Consider the following 18,250-nt stretch of genomic DNA (forward strand, 5'->3'; position numbering starts at 1 on the left):
CGTCAAGGCGCTCTGTGTAAACTGCAGTCCTAACTGCAACATTGCATTTTATGTCTCCTCAGTGGGAGCACATGACTGCTGATGGATAGATAAGGGGCAGGTGACTGGAGGAGCCCAGCCCTCAATAAAGGGGCAGGAACACACTGCACACTAAGCACATGGAAGCAAAGGTGCTAGTGCGTTGCCTGACCACAATGACAAAAATTCAACAAACAATAGTCACTGCCCCTACCTATGAATGGTATAATAAGGAGCGCTGGAATGATTGTATAAACATACAAAAACATAGAATATCCAGGCTCAAACTTACCGACCAATCAGCAACCAACCAAATTCCCCTGTCTAACTGGTGCGTTAAAAACAGAGGCTTAGTTGCACACATCTGCAAATGCATGTGTAAGCTGCAGGCCCCGTCAAGGCGCTCTGTGTAAACTGCAGTCCTAACTGCAACATTGCATTTTATGTCTCCTCAGTGGGAGCACATGACTGCTGATGGATAGATAAGGGGCAGGTGACTGGAGGAGCCCAGCCCTCAATAAAGGGGCAGGAACACACTGCACACTAAGCACATGGAAGCAAAGGTGCTAGTGCGTTGCCTGACCACAATGACAAAAATTCAACAAACAATAGTCACTGCCCCTACCTATGAATGGTATAATAAGGAGCGCTGGAATGGGCGTATAAACATACAAAACTGGCCACAATAGGCCGCAAGTCAGACCCCAGCATGGTAAACATGGAACGGGTCAGTACTTCGGATCTTCTATCAGTCAGATCCATACAAGCGGGGGTTCCCGCAATAGAGAGAGAGGTCACCTATACATGACACCCGGAGGGTCAACCACCGGAGAAGAAGCCCACCTTTTGAAAAGGCTCTCCACCCGGCGGTGAGGGGATACAAAAGCCCTTAGCGGCTGTTCACATTCCAGCCTCTTAGAAATTATCAAAAAAGGGCACAGAAGGAAAAAACCTACACAGAGCGGTCTGATTTGTGATCCAAAAAAGACCGAGCCCTCTGCTCTATCCAGCTTAAGAGAGTCCCTTGCAGCAGTGAGAAGCGCACCCATAAATGCCTTATCCTGCTTCTTTTATTTTTTTACTACCCAGGTACCTGGTCCATGGCTCCATAACAGAGCATTCCCCAGGGGATAACGGGGAAAGGAGGCACTCTTTTACCACCCGTCCGCAGTCCGCCCACCCTGACACAAAAGTGTCCAGGACCAGCAATAAAGCCTCTGTGGGAGTCCCAGGTGCTAACACCTGCTGCCATCACTAGCATGTTGGGGAAGGATCCAGATCCTGACTCCATAGCCAGATACTGACCACCATTATGAAGAAAAAACTCCCAGGGCCCAGTTCAGACCTGAACAAAAAAAAACACCACTCCTGCTGCACTGACAGGGGGGGTTACCCAGGGGACTCACCACACCTGAAGAGCCTGCTTAGCGCCGCTGCCTGTTTCCAGTACACCGCTATGTGTGAGGAGAAAAACCATGAGGTAGCTGTGAGGTATCTGCTGTGGTGCTGTGTGAGACTAACAGCGCCGTGCACCGTAGGAACCAGCTCTAGAGGCCGAGGACTCAGGCAAGATGGCCGCCGAGCGCAGCATATGGAGCCTCACAGCACGGCTACAACAAAATGGCCGCCGATGGGTTTTTCAATAGGAATTGAAAATCGCCCAAAAAATGGCGCCAGAGCCGCCCAAATGGCGGCAAAACGCCGCAATTTAAACGGTGAACGCCTAAAAATGCTGCACAACACCACAAAACCTCCAGAAGAAAGGACCCCCAGCATAAAAAAACACAGCGCACAGTCCCTCAGCAAGATGCACCCCCCACCCCGACAGCAATGAAACAGCAGAGGGAAAAAAATGGAGCAGGGAAGGAAGGATATCAAAACCCCAGGAATGCTCAGCCATACCACCCCACCTAAGAGGGAGGGACTGTACTTACCCGTCCACGCGACGACTTCGCTGACGCATTCCAGACAGGCGTACAACCGCAATGGAGGTAGCTGTCGGCAACACCACAGCCCAGTCACTTGCGGACCTCGGAGCAAAGCTCACTGGCCACCCCAGGAGTCATGAGGCATGTCGTGGAAGACCCAGCCTCTCTGCCAAGGTGTGCTCACGCTCGCTGGCCGGACTGAGAAGACTACAAGGATCTATAATATCCAGCCTGTCTCTCAGCCGGCAGTTGACAGAAGTCAAAAGAAAAAAAGAAAATAAAAACATTTCCTCAGGGCACTGGACCCAAAGGGAGCCTTTCTCCTTTGCTAGGCAGAACAAAACTGAGGCTGCATGCTGCAGTGAGGAGGGTTATGTCTGGAGGGACCGCCCCCTGGGCGGGGCTGTTTAACTCTGTTAATATAACATGTATTTAACATGTTTCTGCCTAGTCCTCTCCTGTAAACAGGGAACATAACCCACTTGTCAAGATTTAAGGAGCTGTGTCTGTCCATGGACGATAAGAGAAACTTTTTTTGCCCAGAGTTCGGCTTTAATTTTTCAATTCTGGAGCGTACCTTAACCACTTGCCGACCAGGCCATAGCCGAAAGACGGCTACAGCGCAGTCGAGTTATTCTGGAAGCGCGCTCCCGGAAATATCCGTGAGCGTATCCGTCGTGGCCGTTTACCACGTGATTGCTCCGTCAAATGACATAGTCACAGTTAGTCAGGTTGAAAAAAAGACACAAGTCCATCAAGTTCAACCATAAGAAATAGAATAATAATAGTATCGTACAATCACATATACCCAATTCTATACCCACAGTCGATCCAGAGGAAGACGAAAAACCCCAGCAGAGCATGATCCAATTTGCTTCAGCAGGGGAAAAAATTCCTTCCTGATCCCCCGAGAGGCAATCGGATTTTCCCCGGATCAACTTTACCTATAAATGTTAGTACCCATTTATATTATGTACATTTAGGAAAGTATTCAGGCCTTTCTTAAAGCACTTTACTGAGCTGGCCAGAACCACCTCTGCAGGGAGTCTATTCCACATTTTCACAGCTCTTGCTGTGAAGAAACCTTTCCGTATTTGGAGGTGAAATCTTACGGTCTTTCAGACTTCAGGGGGGCCGGGTAGAAAATGCCCCAGGGCCGAGCATCAGTGAGAATAAACATGGCCCCAGTGTTGGTGCGCAGTAGGAGGAGGAATAGGGCTCCATCATTGCTATTAGTCTAAGAGATAGTGCCCCATTGTTGGTGCCATTGGGAGGAATAATGCCTCATATCATTGGAAGCAATACTGCCCCAAGGGCCAGATGAAGGCTAGCAAAGGGCCACATCCGGCCCTCGGGCCACCGTTTGGAGACCCCTGCTCTAGACGTAAAGAGTGCTCCCTTGTCCTCAGTGTTGACTGTAAAGTGAATAACTCAACACCAAGTTCGATATATGGACCCCTTATATATTTGTACATATTGATCATATCCCCCCTTATTCTCCTCTTCTCAAGAGTAAATAAATTCAGTTCCTCTAATCTTTTCTCATAGCTGAGCTCCTCCATGCCTCATAGACATAGCGATCACTTGTAAGCAAACTGGCGTCATGTGGTGACGCCAGTTTCCTCTCTCCCCTCTGTGTACCGATCGGTACATTGTGAGAGGAGAGGGGAGAGAGCCCATACCCTGCCCATACTCTGCAATACCTACTCATACCCTGCAATAACCTGCCCATACTCTGAAATACCCTGCCATACTCGACCATACCCAAAGCTATAACTTTGTGTTTAAAAAAAAGCGTTTTAACCACTTTCCGCCCACTGGCCGTCATATGACGTCTTTGAATTTGTGTGGGGATATCTGAATGATGCCTGCAGCTACAGGCATCATTCAGTTATCAGCTTTTTCAGCCGGCGATTCCCTACACCATAAGAATGATCATAGAGGCTGTTCTGCCGCTTGATCGTTCTTACGGGAGGCAAGAGGCGACGCCCCCCCCCTTCCCCTGCCCTCCGGTGCTTGTACCGACTCACCGCTACGATTGAAGACAGGATCGTTTATTTCAGGCTTCCCAGCCAGCCTAGAGGTGAGATGTGGGGTCTTACTGACCCCATATCTCACTGTAAAGAAGACCTGTCATGCCATATTCCTATTACAAGGGATGTTTACATTCCTTGTAATAGGAATAAAAGTGATAAAAACAAATATTTTGAAGGGTGACATGTTGGGTATCTATTTACTCGGCCTAACTTCATCTTTCACATTATGCAAAAACATTAGGCTAACCTTACTGTTTTTTTTTTTTTTTTAAAAGCACAAAACAGTTTTTCCCCCCCAAAAAATTGCTGTGCAAATACTGTGCGAGATAAAAAGTTGCAACAACTGCCATTGTATTCTCTAGGGTCTTTGCTAAAAAAGCATATATAATGTTTTGGGGTTCGATGTAATTAACCAGCAAATAAATTATGATTTTTACATTTAGGAGAGAAATGTTAGAATTGACCTGGGTGCTCCACAACGCCTGAAGGTGCTCCCTGCATGTTGGGCCTCTGTATGTGGCCACACTGTGTAATCTCACACATGTGGTATCGCCATACTCGGGAGGAATAGCATAATGTGTTTTGGGGTGTAATTTGTGGTATGCAATTGCTGTGTGTGAGAAATAACCTGCTAATATGACAATTTAGTGGGGAAAAAAAATAAAAAAAAAAATAAATCTTGATTTTGCAAAGAATTGTGGGAAAAACTTCAAAAAAACTCACCATGCCTCTTTCAAAATACCTTGGATTGTCTTCTTTCCAAAAAGGCGTCATTTGGGGGTTATTTGTACTTTTCTGGCATGTTAGGGTCTCAAGAAATGAGATAGGCTGTCAGTACTTCAGGTGTGATCAATTTTCAGAGATTGGCACCATAGCTTGTGGACTCTATAACTTTCACAAAGACCAAATAATATACACCAATTTGTACTTTTTTTCACCAAATATATGTAGCAGTATAAATTTTGGCCAAAATTTATGAAGAAAAATTACTAATTTGCTAAATTTTATAACAGAAGCGGAGAAAATTTAATTTTTTTACCGGATTTTCAGTCTTTTTTCTTTTATAGCGCAATAAATAAAAAACCCAACAGTGATTAAATACCACCAAAAGAAAGCTCTATTTGTGTGAAAAAAAGGACAGAAATTTCATATGGGTACAGTGAACTGAGTAATTGTCATTCAAAATGTGAGAGCACCGAAAGCTGACAATTGGCCTGGTTAGGAAGGGGGTTTAAGTGCCCAGTGGTCAAGTGGTTAAAAAAAAAAAAAAAAGAAGTACAGAATCTGAGCCAAAGGTCCAGCTATAAAACAAAATACATCACGTGAAAAGAAGACTACGTACCTTAGCTATAATAAACATCTGATATATCGACAGAGGGAGTGTTACTGCTGTTCTAAGCAAAACAGTTGCACACAAAATGTTGGCCCACCATGGTAATCCTGTAACTTCTTGTAGTGATATAAGCAATCTTTCAGCCAAATGAACAGGAGGTGACTCTGCAAGTTTGGCATACACACCATGGTCACTAGTCACCGTGCCGGTTGAAGCTGCTGCAAATGAGGCTACAGAGATAATGTTCCTATTAAAGGGAAGAAAGGGCATACATGATGCAAGCAGACGGCTTTTACCACAGATTCCAAGAGAGCTATGAAAATCGGGAGAAATCTGAGCAGACTGTACTAGTCCCTTTTTACGACTTTTGTAATCAACTGTCCCAATGTGCCTTGCATACAGACATCTTTTAGGCAGCAGTAATACATGGGAATTGAATTTGCTGCTTCTGGTCCAGCCAGCCGTGTTCTTCAAAGAATGACAAAACATGATCACCAATCTGAAAAGAAAACATAAGAATGAAAATTCATCATTCTTTTTAAACAGGGTATCCAAAGCAAAAAAAAAAGCCTACACAGGTAAAGAGATTTTAATTTTACATTTTAATTACTAAATTTCGTGTTCTGATTAGAGTGACGTCACACAGGATTCATTTAGCGCCGACAGTTGCACAGCACTTTACAACATGAGGGCAGGCAGTACAGTTACAATACAATTCAATACAGGAGGAATCAGAGGGCCCTGCTCATTAGAGCTTACAATCTAAAAGAAAGTGATACAAAAAGTAATAACTGTGGGGGATGAGCGGATGGAGAAAATAAAAGTACACTAGTTAGGTGGAGGCAGGATATTTTCAGGGATTTCTGAAAAGTGGATAGAGTAGGAGACAGTCAGATAGATTGGAGAAGGGTGCTCCATAGGATAGAAGAGGCTTGGGAGAAGTCCTGGAGGTGAGTATGGGAGGAGATGGCAGGTAAGCCAGAGAGCAGGAGGTCTTGGGAGAAATGGATTGAACGATTTGGTTGATATTTTGAGACCAGATTAGTGAGAGTTGTGCATGGCTTTGTAAGTTGTTGTTAGTATATCTAATTTAAATTTGTCAGGTGAGTGGAAGCCAGTGAAGGGATTGGCAGAGAGGGTTGCAGATGCTGATCAGCTGGTAAGGGCTTGGCAGCAGCAAGCATGATAGACTGAAGAGGGGATAGCTTATGTAAAGGTAAGCCAATGAGGAAGGAGTTGCAGTAATCGAGGCAAGAGATAACCAGGGAGTGAATTAGAAGTTTTGTAGTGTCATTGGCTAGGAGGGGGGCTATTTTAGAGATCTTGTGAACGTTAAGACAGCAAGCCTTGGACAGTGATTGGATGTGGCCCTGAAAGGAGAGTTCAGGATTACACCTAGTAATGTTTCTGTCCAAACAGTATACCAAAGGGTCACTGGGCCTGGCATTGGTCTTGGAGGTGTGAGATAGGGCTCTGGTGTATTAGATCACTGTAACTGTAGTATTCTATGAGGAGCCTTGTACAGACTGTGCAGCATGGCAACCCAAAGGACTATACTCCTTTTTTGCCCCTGTACAAATCATTAGTAAGACCTCATTTGGAATATGCAGTTCAGTTTTGGGCACCGGTTCTCAAAAAGGATATCGGGGAACTGGAGAAAGTGCAGAGAAGGGCAACCAAACTGATAAGAGGCATGGAGGAACTCGGCTATGAGGAAAGATTAGAGGTACTGACAGGGGCGGACTGACAACTCATGGGGCCCCCAGGCAATAGAAGATTATGGGGCCCCGGGGCTTACAGATGGCCACCACACCAGGAGGCAGTGCAGAGGCAGGACAGCTAAAATCTCGGGATTTTCACATCAAAAGCATGTCGGTTTCAAACATATCAGGGACAGATGTAAAATAAACACAGATTTTTACATATTGTCCCTGGTTTTATTGAGCCTGGCAACCCTAATGGGGCCCCCTAGTGGCATGGGGCCCTCGGGCAGTGCCCGAGAGCCCCAATGGTCAGTCCGCACCTGGGTACTGAATGTATCCTCTCTTGAGCAAACTTGGCGTTGATCTGGGCGGCATGGGTGCAGGAGGAGCAATTGGAACTGGCCTAGGTGGACGAGGTGTCGGGAGTGCCTAATTGTATTTGTTATCTCTTTGTACTGCAATTGACTGATCTGGGAGCCATGTGGGGACGTTATAGGGTGCAGCTTTGGCCATGATTCTCCCTGTGTTAGGAGTTGTGGGGCTTCCCTCTGATACTGACTGCTTGGTGCCAGATACGCGTGCGTGTGTGTGTGTGTGTGTGTGTGTGTCTTGGCTGATGTTTGAAGTCTGACTCCACTCCAGCACCATGGGTGTATTATGATACCAATGTGAGATAAGTTATAAAAAGGTACCTACTCAGGAGACTGTGTCTGTAGAAGTAACACAAATAACAATTTAATTGAACTGCTACCACATAATGTTGAGTTATGAGGGCTGCCCTGTATAAAAGACACGATTTTTTAAATATAGTAATGTAACATACACAGTCATAAAAAAAACGTAGTTAGACTTACCGGTGACGGTATTTCTAAGTGCCTTTCAGGACAACCTTGAAGAGAGCGCAGCCCAGGCTTTAAATCCCTCCTCTTCCACCATGGCTTCAGTTATTGTGGCCTCCGACACTGGAAAACAAAGCACAGAAGAACCACAACACCATGATAGATACATCACAATTACTTCTAAGATATATTAGGGAGGGAAATAGCGGTTGTCCTAAAAGGCTCTTAGAAATACCGTCACCGGTAAGTCTAACTAAGTTTTTCTCAAATCGCCTTTCAGGACAACCTTGGAGAGGATAACCAAGTAACTTACCCTAGGGTGGGACTACTGCCTGCAGTACCTTCCTGCCGAAGGCTTGATCTGCATCAGACAGCAAGTCCAACCTATAGTGCAGAATGAATGTTGAGTAACTGGACCAAGTGGCAGCCTTGCAAATTTGATCAGGTGTAGCACCGGCCCTTTAGGCCCAGGAAACTGCCGTTGACCTTGTTGAGTGAGCAGCGATACCTGAGGGAGGAATTTCTCCTTTGGCTTGATAGGCTTCTGAAATTGCTTGTCTAAGCCATCTGCCGAGCGTGCTTTTTGAAGCTTTTTCCCCTTTGTGGGGACCTGAGAACACCACAAAGAGAGCGTTTGACTTTCTGAACTCCTTGGTGACGGAAAGGAACTGTAACAAACATCTTCTCACATCCAGTGTATGGAAAGCTTCTTCTCCTGCATTAGTAGGAACTGAGGAAAAGGTGGGTAAAATTATTTCTTGCGAGCGTTGGAAAGTTGAGGCCACTTTCGGTAAGAAGGCTGGATCCGTTTGGAGGATCACCCGGTCTGAAAGGACTCTAAGAAAATGTTCTGAAATTGCTATAGCTTGGAGTTCACCGACTCGTCTTGCTGACGTAATGGCAACTAAAAAAATTGTCTTGAGAACTGAATTTTTTAAAGACGTATTTTGTAAGGGTTCAAACGGAACTCCCGTGAGACCCTGTAAAACAATAGATAAGTCCCAGCTGGGAAAAACTTTGAGAGCTATTAGGTCTGCTTCGAACAAGAGCCCTAAAAAAAAATCTAGAAATCTAGGGCCAGATTCTCAGTCAGCGGCGTATCTTTGCCCGGGCGTAACGTATCCGATTTACGTTACGCCTCCGCAACTTAGACGGCCAAGTGCTGTATTCTCAAAGTACTTGCTCCGTAAGTTGCGGCATGGTAGCGTAAATCGGCCGGCGTAAGCCCGCCTAATTCAAATTTGGATCAGGGGGGCGTGTTTTATGTAAAACTGTGACCCGACGTGATTGAAGTTTTTGCGGAACGGCGCATGCGCCGTCCGTGGAATTTCCCAGTGTGCATTGCTCCAAAGTATGCCGCAAGGATGTCATTGGTTTCGACGTGAACGTAAATGACGTCCAGCCCCATTCACGGACGACTTACGCAAACGACGTAACTTTTTCAAATTTTGACGCAGGAACGACGGCCATACTCAACATTGGTACGCCGCACTTATGCCTCATATAGCAGGTGCAACTATACGCCGGGAAAAGCCTAACGTAAATGTTGTAACTTTACTGCGTCGGCCGCGCCTACGTTCGGGAATTCGCGTATCTAGCTAATTTGCATACTCAACGCGGAATTCGACGGAAGAGCCACCTAGCGGTCAACAAAAAATGCAGTTAAGATCCGACAGCGTAAGAGACTTACGCCTGTCGGATCTAATGGATATCTATGCGTAACTGATTCTAAGAATCAGGCGCATAGATACGACGGGTCGGATTAGGAATTACGACGGCGTATATGGCGCTGCGCCGTCATAAGTCCATTCAGAATCTGTCCCTAAAGCTTCTCTGGACAGAGGTTTTTCAACATAAACTGAAAGAGCAGCTACCTGTGTTTTCAGAGTGCTGGCTGCCAGTCCTTTCTCCATTCCCTCATGGAAAAATTCCAAAACTGAAATAGTACTCTTGACTTCAAGGTTTTTGGAAGAACACCAAGAGTTGAACCTCTTCCACACTTTAAGGTAGATGGCCCTAGTTACCTCCTTTCTACTCGAGAGTAGGGTCTTTACCACTTTATCGAAAGTCCTTTAGCCTTTAGGAGATCTTCCTCAGAAGTCAAGCACTTAGGTGTAACCTGCTTGCTTCCGGATGGCACACAGAGCCCTGTGTCAATAGGTCCTTTCTGTATAGTAGCTTCCAAGGAGGTTTTGCGGCCAAGTTCAGAAGTATTGCACTTTCTCCTCCTCCTAAAGAATCGGTATCGGCGAGTACTTGAAAAAGTATCGGTACTTGTACTCGGTCTCAAAAAAGTGGTATCGGGACAACCCTAGTTTAGAGGTGGAAGCTCTTGGGCTCGATGGTGGTTGCTGGGGATCAACCTGGGCTGGATTTTTTACCAAAAGGGATTTCACTGAGCTGAGTGAGTTTGTAAGCTCATGGACTGAGGAAAACAGGTCTTTAAATTGCTGAGATGATTCCTCTTCAACCATGTTTTTAATGCATGATCTACACATTGCTTTCTGCCACGAATCCCTCAGAGGATTCTTGCAGGAGAGACACTTCCTCTGGCTTGGTGGATTTAACTGTTTAGCTTTGCTTTCCTTTTTTAACTGTTTAACTGTTTAGCTTTGCTTTCCTTTTTTCCTGAAACAAGACAATCAATAACTCAACTAGAGTTCTACCTAGTGACAAACACCTCAGTGCCAAACACCACCACCATAAAAAAAAAAAAGAAAAGAAAAAGTGTCCCTCGGTATAGCAGCACCCACCCAAGACCAAACTGCAAAGTCAGCCAAAACATTTCTGACTAAGCAGACACAGGCTCCCATAGGGAGGAAGACAAACAGATACCCAAAGCAAAGCCCATGAGGATCAGAATAAAAGGTACCGCTGTACCCCTCTTACCTGGGCCTGACCGATGCTTACGGCGCCTGCATCCGCCATTGCTGGTGATCTCTCCTCCATCCTGGTAGAGAAACAGCAGAAAAACGATCAGGTTTTTAAATTTTCCCAGCCTCCGCGTCATCAACAGAGGCCGGAAACGGAAGCACCGGTCTAAGGACCCGCCCCCTAGTCCCTGCGTTCCAGACATTCGGAACCACGAGCACCACGCCCCCACAGGAAACCGCATCGCCGACGTGACGTCACCCGCTGGCCGGGACCCGGAACCGACATGCGGGACGGGCCGCTGATAACAGCGGCACCTGCCTGACCACCGGAGCCAAGACTTGCGGAATCTGGGCACATAGACACTGTCCCTCCTGTGGGTCCTTTTGCTCCTGTGAGCAGGCGAGACTGGGGACTCCGGAACACCCCCAATGTAAGGTAAAAAGGGGGGGTGCTGGGATGGTCCGTGCAACAAACGGTAAACAAAACTGCCAAACTGAGGGGAAAAAGCTTGTCCTCCTGCAACCTTGGAGAGAAGCGCAGCTCCCTGGTTCCAGCCTGTTGCTTCCACCATGGCCGAGGAAACACAATAACTGAAGCCATGGTGGAAGAGGAGGGATTTAAAGCCTGGGTGTGTTTCCTATTGAAGAGGCGGAGCTGCGCTCTCTCCAAGGTTGTCCTGAAAGGCGATTTGAGAAAAAGGAGTTATAGTGACAGCAAATCATGATGCCACATCTATAGGCTGAAACACTAGGATTTTTGTACTCACCAGCAGCATCTGACCTTAGGGTATTACCCTCCTTTCTAGAAGATTGACCAGGCAGAAAAAAACAGCATGTTAAAGCGGGGGGTTCACCCTAAAACATCTACATACCTTTACATCCAGCATACTGCCGACATCAACAGTATTCTCGCTCCCCCGGGGAGTAGGCGTTCCTAATACGAGGCATAGATGATTGACGTGCGGGTAAAGCGCGTCATCGCCTTCCGAAAATATCCGAGGGGGACTCGGCACTTTATGGCGCCTGCGCAGTCAGCTCTACACGGAAGTCGCAGGCGCCGTATATCGCCGTAAAGAGCCGAGTCCCCGTCGGATATTTTCGGAAGGCGATGATGCGCTTTACCCGCACGTCAATCGTCTCCTGGGAGGATCAACACTCACTCCCAGGAGACATTGCGCAGAGCTCCCCGTCGGGGAAAAGGAGCGACACGCCCACTCCCCGCAAGGAAGAAGACCCGGAAGTGAGGCTGAAGACAGGTAAGTGTCCAGATTTAAAAAAAATTACAACGCTACAAGCCTTTATTAAGGCTGCAGATAGCATAGATAAAAAGTTAGTTTTGAGGGTGAACCTCCGCTTTAAGTGTTAAACACTCCACACAGTACAGTACCTCCCAGGGGGCGGTTCCCCGGTACATCCCCCACTCTCTGCTCTGCAGCCCCAGTTCGTAACAAGCAGTACAAACAAAGGAGGGGTGGGTGCTGTGTCCGTCCATGAACTCAGAAAAATGGATTTTACGGTGATTACAAAAATCCTATTTTCTTTTCCGTTCATGGACGGACACAGCAGCATCTGACCTTAGGGACATCCCCAAGCAGTGTCAAAAAATCGAGTGGTGGGAAAAACACAGCAAACCAACTGCACCCCAAACAAAACAGAGCTCCTCAACGGAGGAACTTCAACCTTAAACAGCCACCTGCAAAACCTTGCGGCCGAAGGAGGCATCGGAAGATGCACTCACATTCACCTTGTAAAACTTTGAGAAGGTGTAGACTGACGACCAGGTGGCTGCCTTACACACCTGTAAAACAGACGCTTGATGGCGGAAAGCCCAAGAGGCGCCAATTGCCCTGGTCAAATGCGCCGCAACCGGGAAGGGGGGCGCCCGCCCCTTTAGGGCATAGGCCTGAAGCACAACCTGCCTGATCCACCTAAAAATGGTGGCCGACGAGACCGCCAGACCCTTATTATGACCAGTCACCGACACGAACAGTGAATCCGACCTCCGAAACTGAGCCGTAGCAGACAGGTACACCCGTAGGGCTCGAACCACGTCCAAGGAATGCAATGCATTGGGTTCGTTGGCCGAGGACACAAGGATGGGAGAACAATGTCCTCATTAATGTGAAAGGCCGAAACAACCTTAAGAAGGAACGACGGCTACGGCCGCAGCACCACCTTATCCCTGTGGAAGACCAAGTAAGGAGCCTTGCAAGACAAGGCCGCCAATTCAGACACCCGTCTGACCGATGTAATTGCCACCAGAAAAACCACCTTCTGGGAAAGAGTCAATAAAGGGATTTCCCTAATGCCCTTAAACGGAGGCTTTTGAAGCACCGAGAGGACTAAATTCAAGTCCCACGGAGGCAGTGGAGGACGCACAGGAGGGGCCACATGCCGAACCCCCTGCACAAACGTACGCACCAGAGAGTGCGCCACCAAGGGTCGCTGGAAGAAAACAGCCAAGGCCGAAATCTGACCCTTAATCGTACTTAAGGCGAGAGCCTGATCCACTCTACGCTGTAAAAACAGCAGAATCCGGGACATCACGTATGCACGGGGGTGCCAATTCATCTCCTCACACATAGAGATGTAAGCCTTCCACTTATGATGGTAAATATTCCGGGAAGTAGACTTCCGCGCCCGCAGCATGGTAGAGATTACCAAATCGGACAGACCCCGGTCCCTCAGCACCTGGCTCTCAATAGCCACGCCGTTAAAGCCAACGACTGTAAAGCAGGATGAAAGATAGGACCCTGCGACAGAAGATCCTCTCTCAGTGGCAGGCGCCACGGAACATCTGCCACCAGACGCACCAGATCTGCGTACCAGGGACGGCGAGGCCAATCCGGAGCAATTAGAATTGTTGGTATCCCCTCGGCTTCCACTCTGCATAGCAGACGAGGAAGAAGCTTCAGAGGAGGAAAGGCGCAAATTAGGCGATAGTGACCCCACGGAGCCACCAACGCGTCTGACGTGAGGGGGACTACAAGGATTGAGGATCCAGCCTGTCACCCAGTCGGCAGTTGATTGTAGATCTAAGGATCCAAAAATTCAGGAAAACAAAAAGAAAAGCAAGAAAATTGCAAAAAAATCCCCAGAGCACATGAGCCCAGAGGAGCCATGTCATCTCCTTTGCTAGGCAGAAAAAAACTGGGGCTGCAGAGCAGAGAGTGGGGGGATGTACCTGGGGGAACTGCCCCCTGGAAGGTACTGTACTGTGTGGAGTGTTTAACACTTAACATGCTGTTTTTTCTGCCTAGTCAATCTCCTAGAAAGGAGGATAATACCCTAAGGTCAGATGCTGCTGTGTGCATCCATGAACGGAAGAGAAATGAGAAAAAATATATTCTGACGCAAATGGTGTACTGAATGGTGCACACTTTGTATATCATAAGCGTCTGATAAAATATGTGCATTGTTTTGTATAGCGTCTAATAAAACATGTGGATTGTTTTGTTTAATGCTCATTACATGGTGTACTGTGCATTGCTTTGTATGCATTGTTTTGAATTTTGTAGGTGACAGGAGCAGTGCAGCGGCGAGTGGAGTTAATGTACCGGTATTTACGGTAATGTATTCAGGGAATAGCCTGTTAAAGAAAGGCCATGCAGGCGCAGTGTGAAGTAAGACGACAATCTGACGTGATTCAGATTGACGTTCCCGTGGACGTGCATGCGCAGTAGACGATGTGGGAAAATATGACAGAACACAGGCCGAGTGCCCGGAGCAACATGTAGTGACAGAGAAACTACAAAAATACCATAGTGACCCTACAATATCTTGTAATGGGCCAAGTGTTGTACTTTATGTAGCTACATGCATTGTGCTTGTAGCACCCTGATGTTTAGGCAGGGTTGCTAGTAAATTTACCTGCCAATTATAGTCACCTTGGCCAATCGATAGAGGATCAATTGATTCCACCCTAATTCTGGAATTGCTACACTTCTCTCTTCTGTCACTAGATGGCCGGGTATCTGATGGCATTAGATAAGACAAGGGCATTGTAAGTACAGACTAGGAATAGATGGGGCATCTCAGCAAATGGGCATGGATCTTCTTGGGTCCCTTGGCCTGCTGGGAGAGCCTATTTATTTGGGTGGAGTCAGGTGAACGGGGTTCTGTGCCACCTGGATGGACGTGTGTTGTGCTGCCCTGGGCTGCTAGGCCAGAGCCTGAGACCTATCCCAATGACATCAGGCTGTTGGCTGTCTGAGGGCTTATCCAGAAGCAAGAGAGCAGCATAGGTTTGGGACTGTAGCTTGCAGTCCAACCAGAAGTGACGGTTCTGCCGGCCGGAGAACCTGTCATGGTCGGAGGTAGAGGGGAAGCTGTTGCCACTAAGGGACCATCCAGCTTATTACCAGAAACCACTGTGAGTAGTTGAAGCAAGTACCAAAGCAGTATTCTCACCAAGCGGGGACAGTGAAGAATTGGGAGTCAAGCCAGGGACCCAGCAAACGGAGGTGACACTTGCAGAGCAGCAGGGTTGTGTGTCAAGCCAGGGACTGAGCCGGCCAGTGGGGTGACGTTCGAGGAGTATCTAGGCACCCAGCTGGGAAGCGGGGGTGACGCTTGAAGAAGATACTATGAGCTAGAAGAAGATACTAATGAGCTAGTATGCTATGCATACTAGCTCATTATACCTTTGTATCTCATGTTGTAAAGCGCTGCGCTATATAAATCCTGTATAATAATAATAATAAGTGCATTGCAAATCAATAGAAAACTATGGAAAGGGAAAGCACTGCAATGAAGCATTTCAAATACTGGTCTGTTCTGGGCTTGTAGCTGCAATGTTTTAGAGTTAATGACAGGGTCTCTTTATTATTTTGCAGAATATGCCGGACGACATTCAGTCTGTGTGTACTGCAGCTGGTCCGATGGGGCATGACTGAAAAAGGTCTGCTGACCGGCTCCCAATCAGCGCTCACAGTCAATGGCTGAGATCGCTGACCAGAGTGTTCTTATGGGGGGGCACCCCCCTGTCAGATCATGATAGCACAGCGGTTAGTACAGCAGCTCATCCTGAGCTATTAGTTATTTCCGTTCAGCCCTGCTGTGTTGAACGAAAACAAAAACTTAAAAATGTGTATGTACCATGCTTAAGACAGTCCACTTCTGATTTTGGGCCTGAGCTAAATGATCCAACCCCTCCCCCCCCCCAATGTATACCATCATCTAATATCAGACATGCCCCCTTGTAGTTTCGTACATCCAGCACCTCAAGTCTCAATCTCCTGGCCATGCCTGAGCATCACAACTAGGGATGAGCTCCAGCGTGTTCGCACAGTCCACGTGCAGAGCCTGCCAGCAAGTTTGCACGGCGCTGCGCTGTGCTAATAACAGGCAGGGATACATTGTCCCGATGCTCGGCTGCAGAGTTCGGGAAATGTCTCCCTGTCTATGGTTAGCGCAGCGCTGTGCAGACTTCCTGGTGGACTGTGCGAACATGCCGAAGCTTATCCCTAATCACAGCCCCATAGAGCTCTACTGGGACATCTCTCTTCAAACACTTCCCCATTAACGTCTATAGGGCTGTAATTTACAGGCGTGATCAGGATAGTGGGACTTACAGCACTGGATGTAAACAATCGCCAGAGGCTGCAAGCATTGCTTTGAGGCAGGTGTGCTATGGAGGGGAGGCAGGTGTGCTATGTTAGGGCAAAATGAATACGTGCTTGTAACCTTTAATCATTCCCCTACACTCCTTCCCCAGCAGCTGCGTAAAATGTCATGCAAGGAGGCAAAGGAGCTGGGCCAGCACAGGCAGAAATCAGACCCTCCCAGAAGAGGAGAGAGCACTGATGTGGAAGGAGGGAGCTGTGTTTGGTAATGACTCTTCGGGGGTAGTAAAATGTAATTGCAATGTAACGTGCAGGGCCCTCTGATTCCTCCTGTATTGAATTGTAACTGTACCGTCTGCCCTCATGTTGTAAAGCGCTGCGCAAACTGTTGGCGCTATAGAAATCCTGCGTAATAATAACAATGTCCAAAATGCATTGCAAGTCAATAGAAAACTATGGAAAGGGAAAGCACTGCAATGAAGCATTTCAAATACTGGACTGTTCTGGGCTTGTAGCTGCAATGTTTTAGAGTTGCTGACAGGGTCTCTTTATTATCTTGTGGAATATGGACATTCAAGGGGGAAGCTGTCATCGAACCACTTAGCCTGTAATTAATAACATATCCCAACCTATATAGAAATGATCACCCACACTTGGTGTGCAGCAGGACTTCAAATACAAATGTCACTTTAGTGTCCCTGCTACAAATACTCAGTCTTCATAGTACCTCATCTACTGTGTTTATGTCACCTCTTCCACCTTTCCGTTCCTCCTCTGATCTTCTATCTTTCACCTTCCTTCTTCCTGCCTTGCTCGGGTTCCAAGCCTCACTATGAGTTTTGCATCATGCATTCCAAATCTCATTCCCATATGCGTTCCAAGCCTCTTTTTGAGATATCTGCATTATGCGTTCTAAACTTTTTTTTCACAAAGTTTCATCATGCATTTCAAGCCTCGCTCTCATCTATGTCATTTGTTCCAAACCTCATTCTCAGATATTATAGCCATGTAATCCAAGCCTCGCTCTCAGTCTCATCTATTATCTCATGTATTCCAAGCCTCACTTTCGTCTATTATCTTATGTATTACAAGCCTCACTCTCAGATATTATATCATGTAATCCAAGCCTCACTCTCATCTATTATCTCATGTATTTCAAGCCTCATCCTCATCTATTATCCATGTATTGCAAGCCTCGCTCTCATCTATTATCTTATGTATTACAAGCCTCACTCTCAGATATTATATCATGTAATCCAAGCCTCACTCTCATCTATTATCTCATGTATTTCAAGCCTCACTCTCATCTATTATCTCCTGTATTCCAAGTTTCACTCTCAGATACAGTATATTATCATTTGTTCCAAGCCTCACTCTCAGATATTATATCTTGTAATCCAAGCCTCACTCTCAGATATTATATCATGTAATCCAAGCCTCGCTCTCAGATATTATATCATGTAATCCAAGCCTCGCTCTCAGATATTATATCATGTAATCCAAGCCTCACTCTCATCTATTATATCATGTATTCCAAGTTTCACTCTCAGATACAGTATATTATCATTTGTTCCAAGCCTTACTCTCAGATACAGTATATTATCATTTGTTCCAAGCCTTACTCTCAGATACAGTATATTATCATTTGTTCCAAGCCTTACTCTCAGATATTATATCATGTAATCCAAGCCTCGCTCTCAGATATTATATCATGTAATCCAAGCCTCGCTCTCAGATATTATATCATGTAATCCAAGCCTCACTCTCATCTATTATATCATGTATTCCAAGTTTCACTCTCAGATACAGTATATTATCATTTGTTCCAAGCCTTACTCTCAGATACAGTATATTATCATTTGTTCCAAGCCTTACTCTCAGATATTATATCTTGTAATCCAAGCCTCACTCTCAGATATTATATCATGTAATCCAAGCCTCGCTCTCAGATATTAT

The 18,250-nt window shown here is 46.5% G+C and overlaps 1 protein-coding gene across 2 annotated transcripts in view; it reads right to left on the reverse strand.

Moving 5' to 3' along the window:
- LOC120915585 (cytochrome c oxidase assembly protein COX18, mitochondrial) overlaps window positions 1-17,195 on the reverse strand; it is a 59,777-nt gene extending 42,582 nt beyond the window's left edge. The window contains exons 1-2 of one of the 2 annotated variants that reach the window (XM_040326212.1): window positions 17,022-17,195; window positions 5,325-5,814 (exon numbers count right to left, since the gene is read on the reverse strand). In XM_040326212.1, coding sequence (XP_040182146.1) covers window positions 5,325-5,814; window positions 17,022-17,026 — 495 coding nt within the window. In that variant the 5' untranslated portion in view covers window positions 17,027-17,195. The remainder of the gene's footprint in view (window positions 1-5,324; window positions 5,815-17,021) is intronic. The other variant, XM_040326222.1, reaches the window with a different exon arrangement.
- Window positions 17,196-18,250: the final 1,055 nt, after the last annotated feature.

Source organism: Rana temporaria, chromosome 1 (assembly GCF_905171775.1).
Source record: "Rana temporaria chromosome 1, aRanTem1.1, whole genome shotgun sequence".
Taxonomy (NCBI): domain Eukaryota; kingdom Metazoa; phylum Chordata; class Amphibia; order Anura; family Ranidae; genus Rana; species Rana temporaria.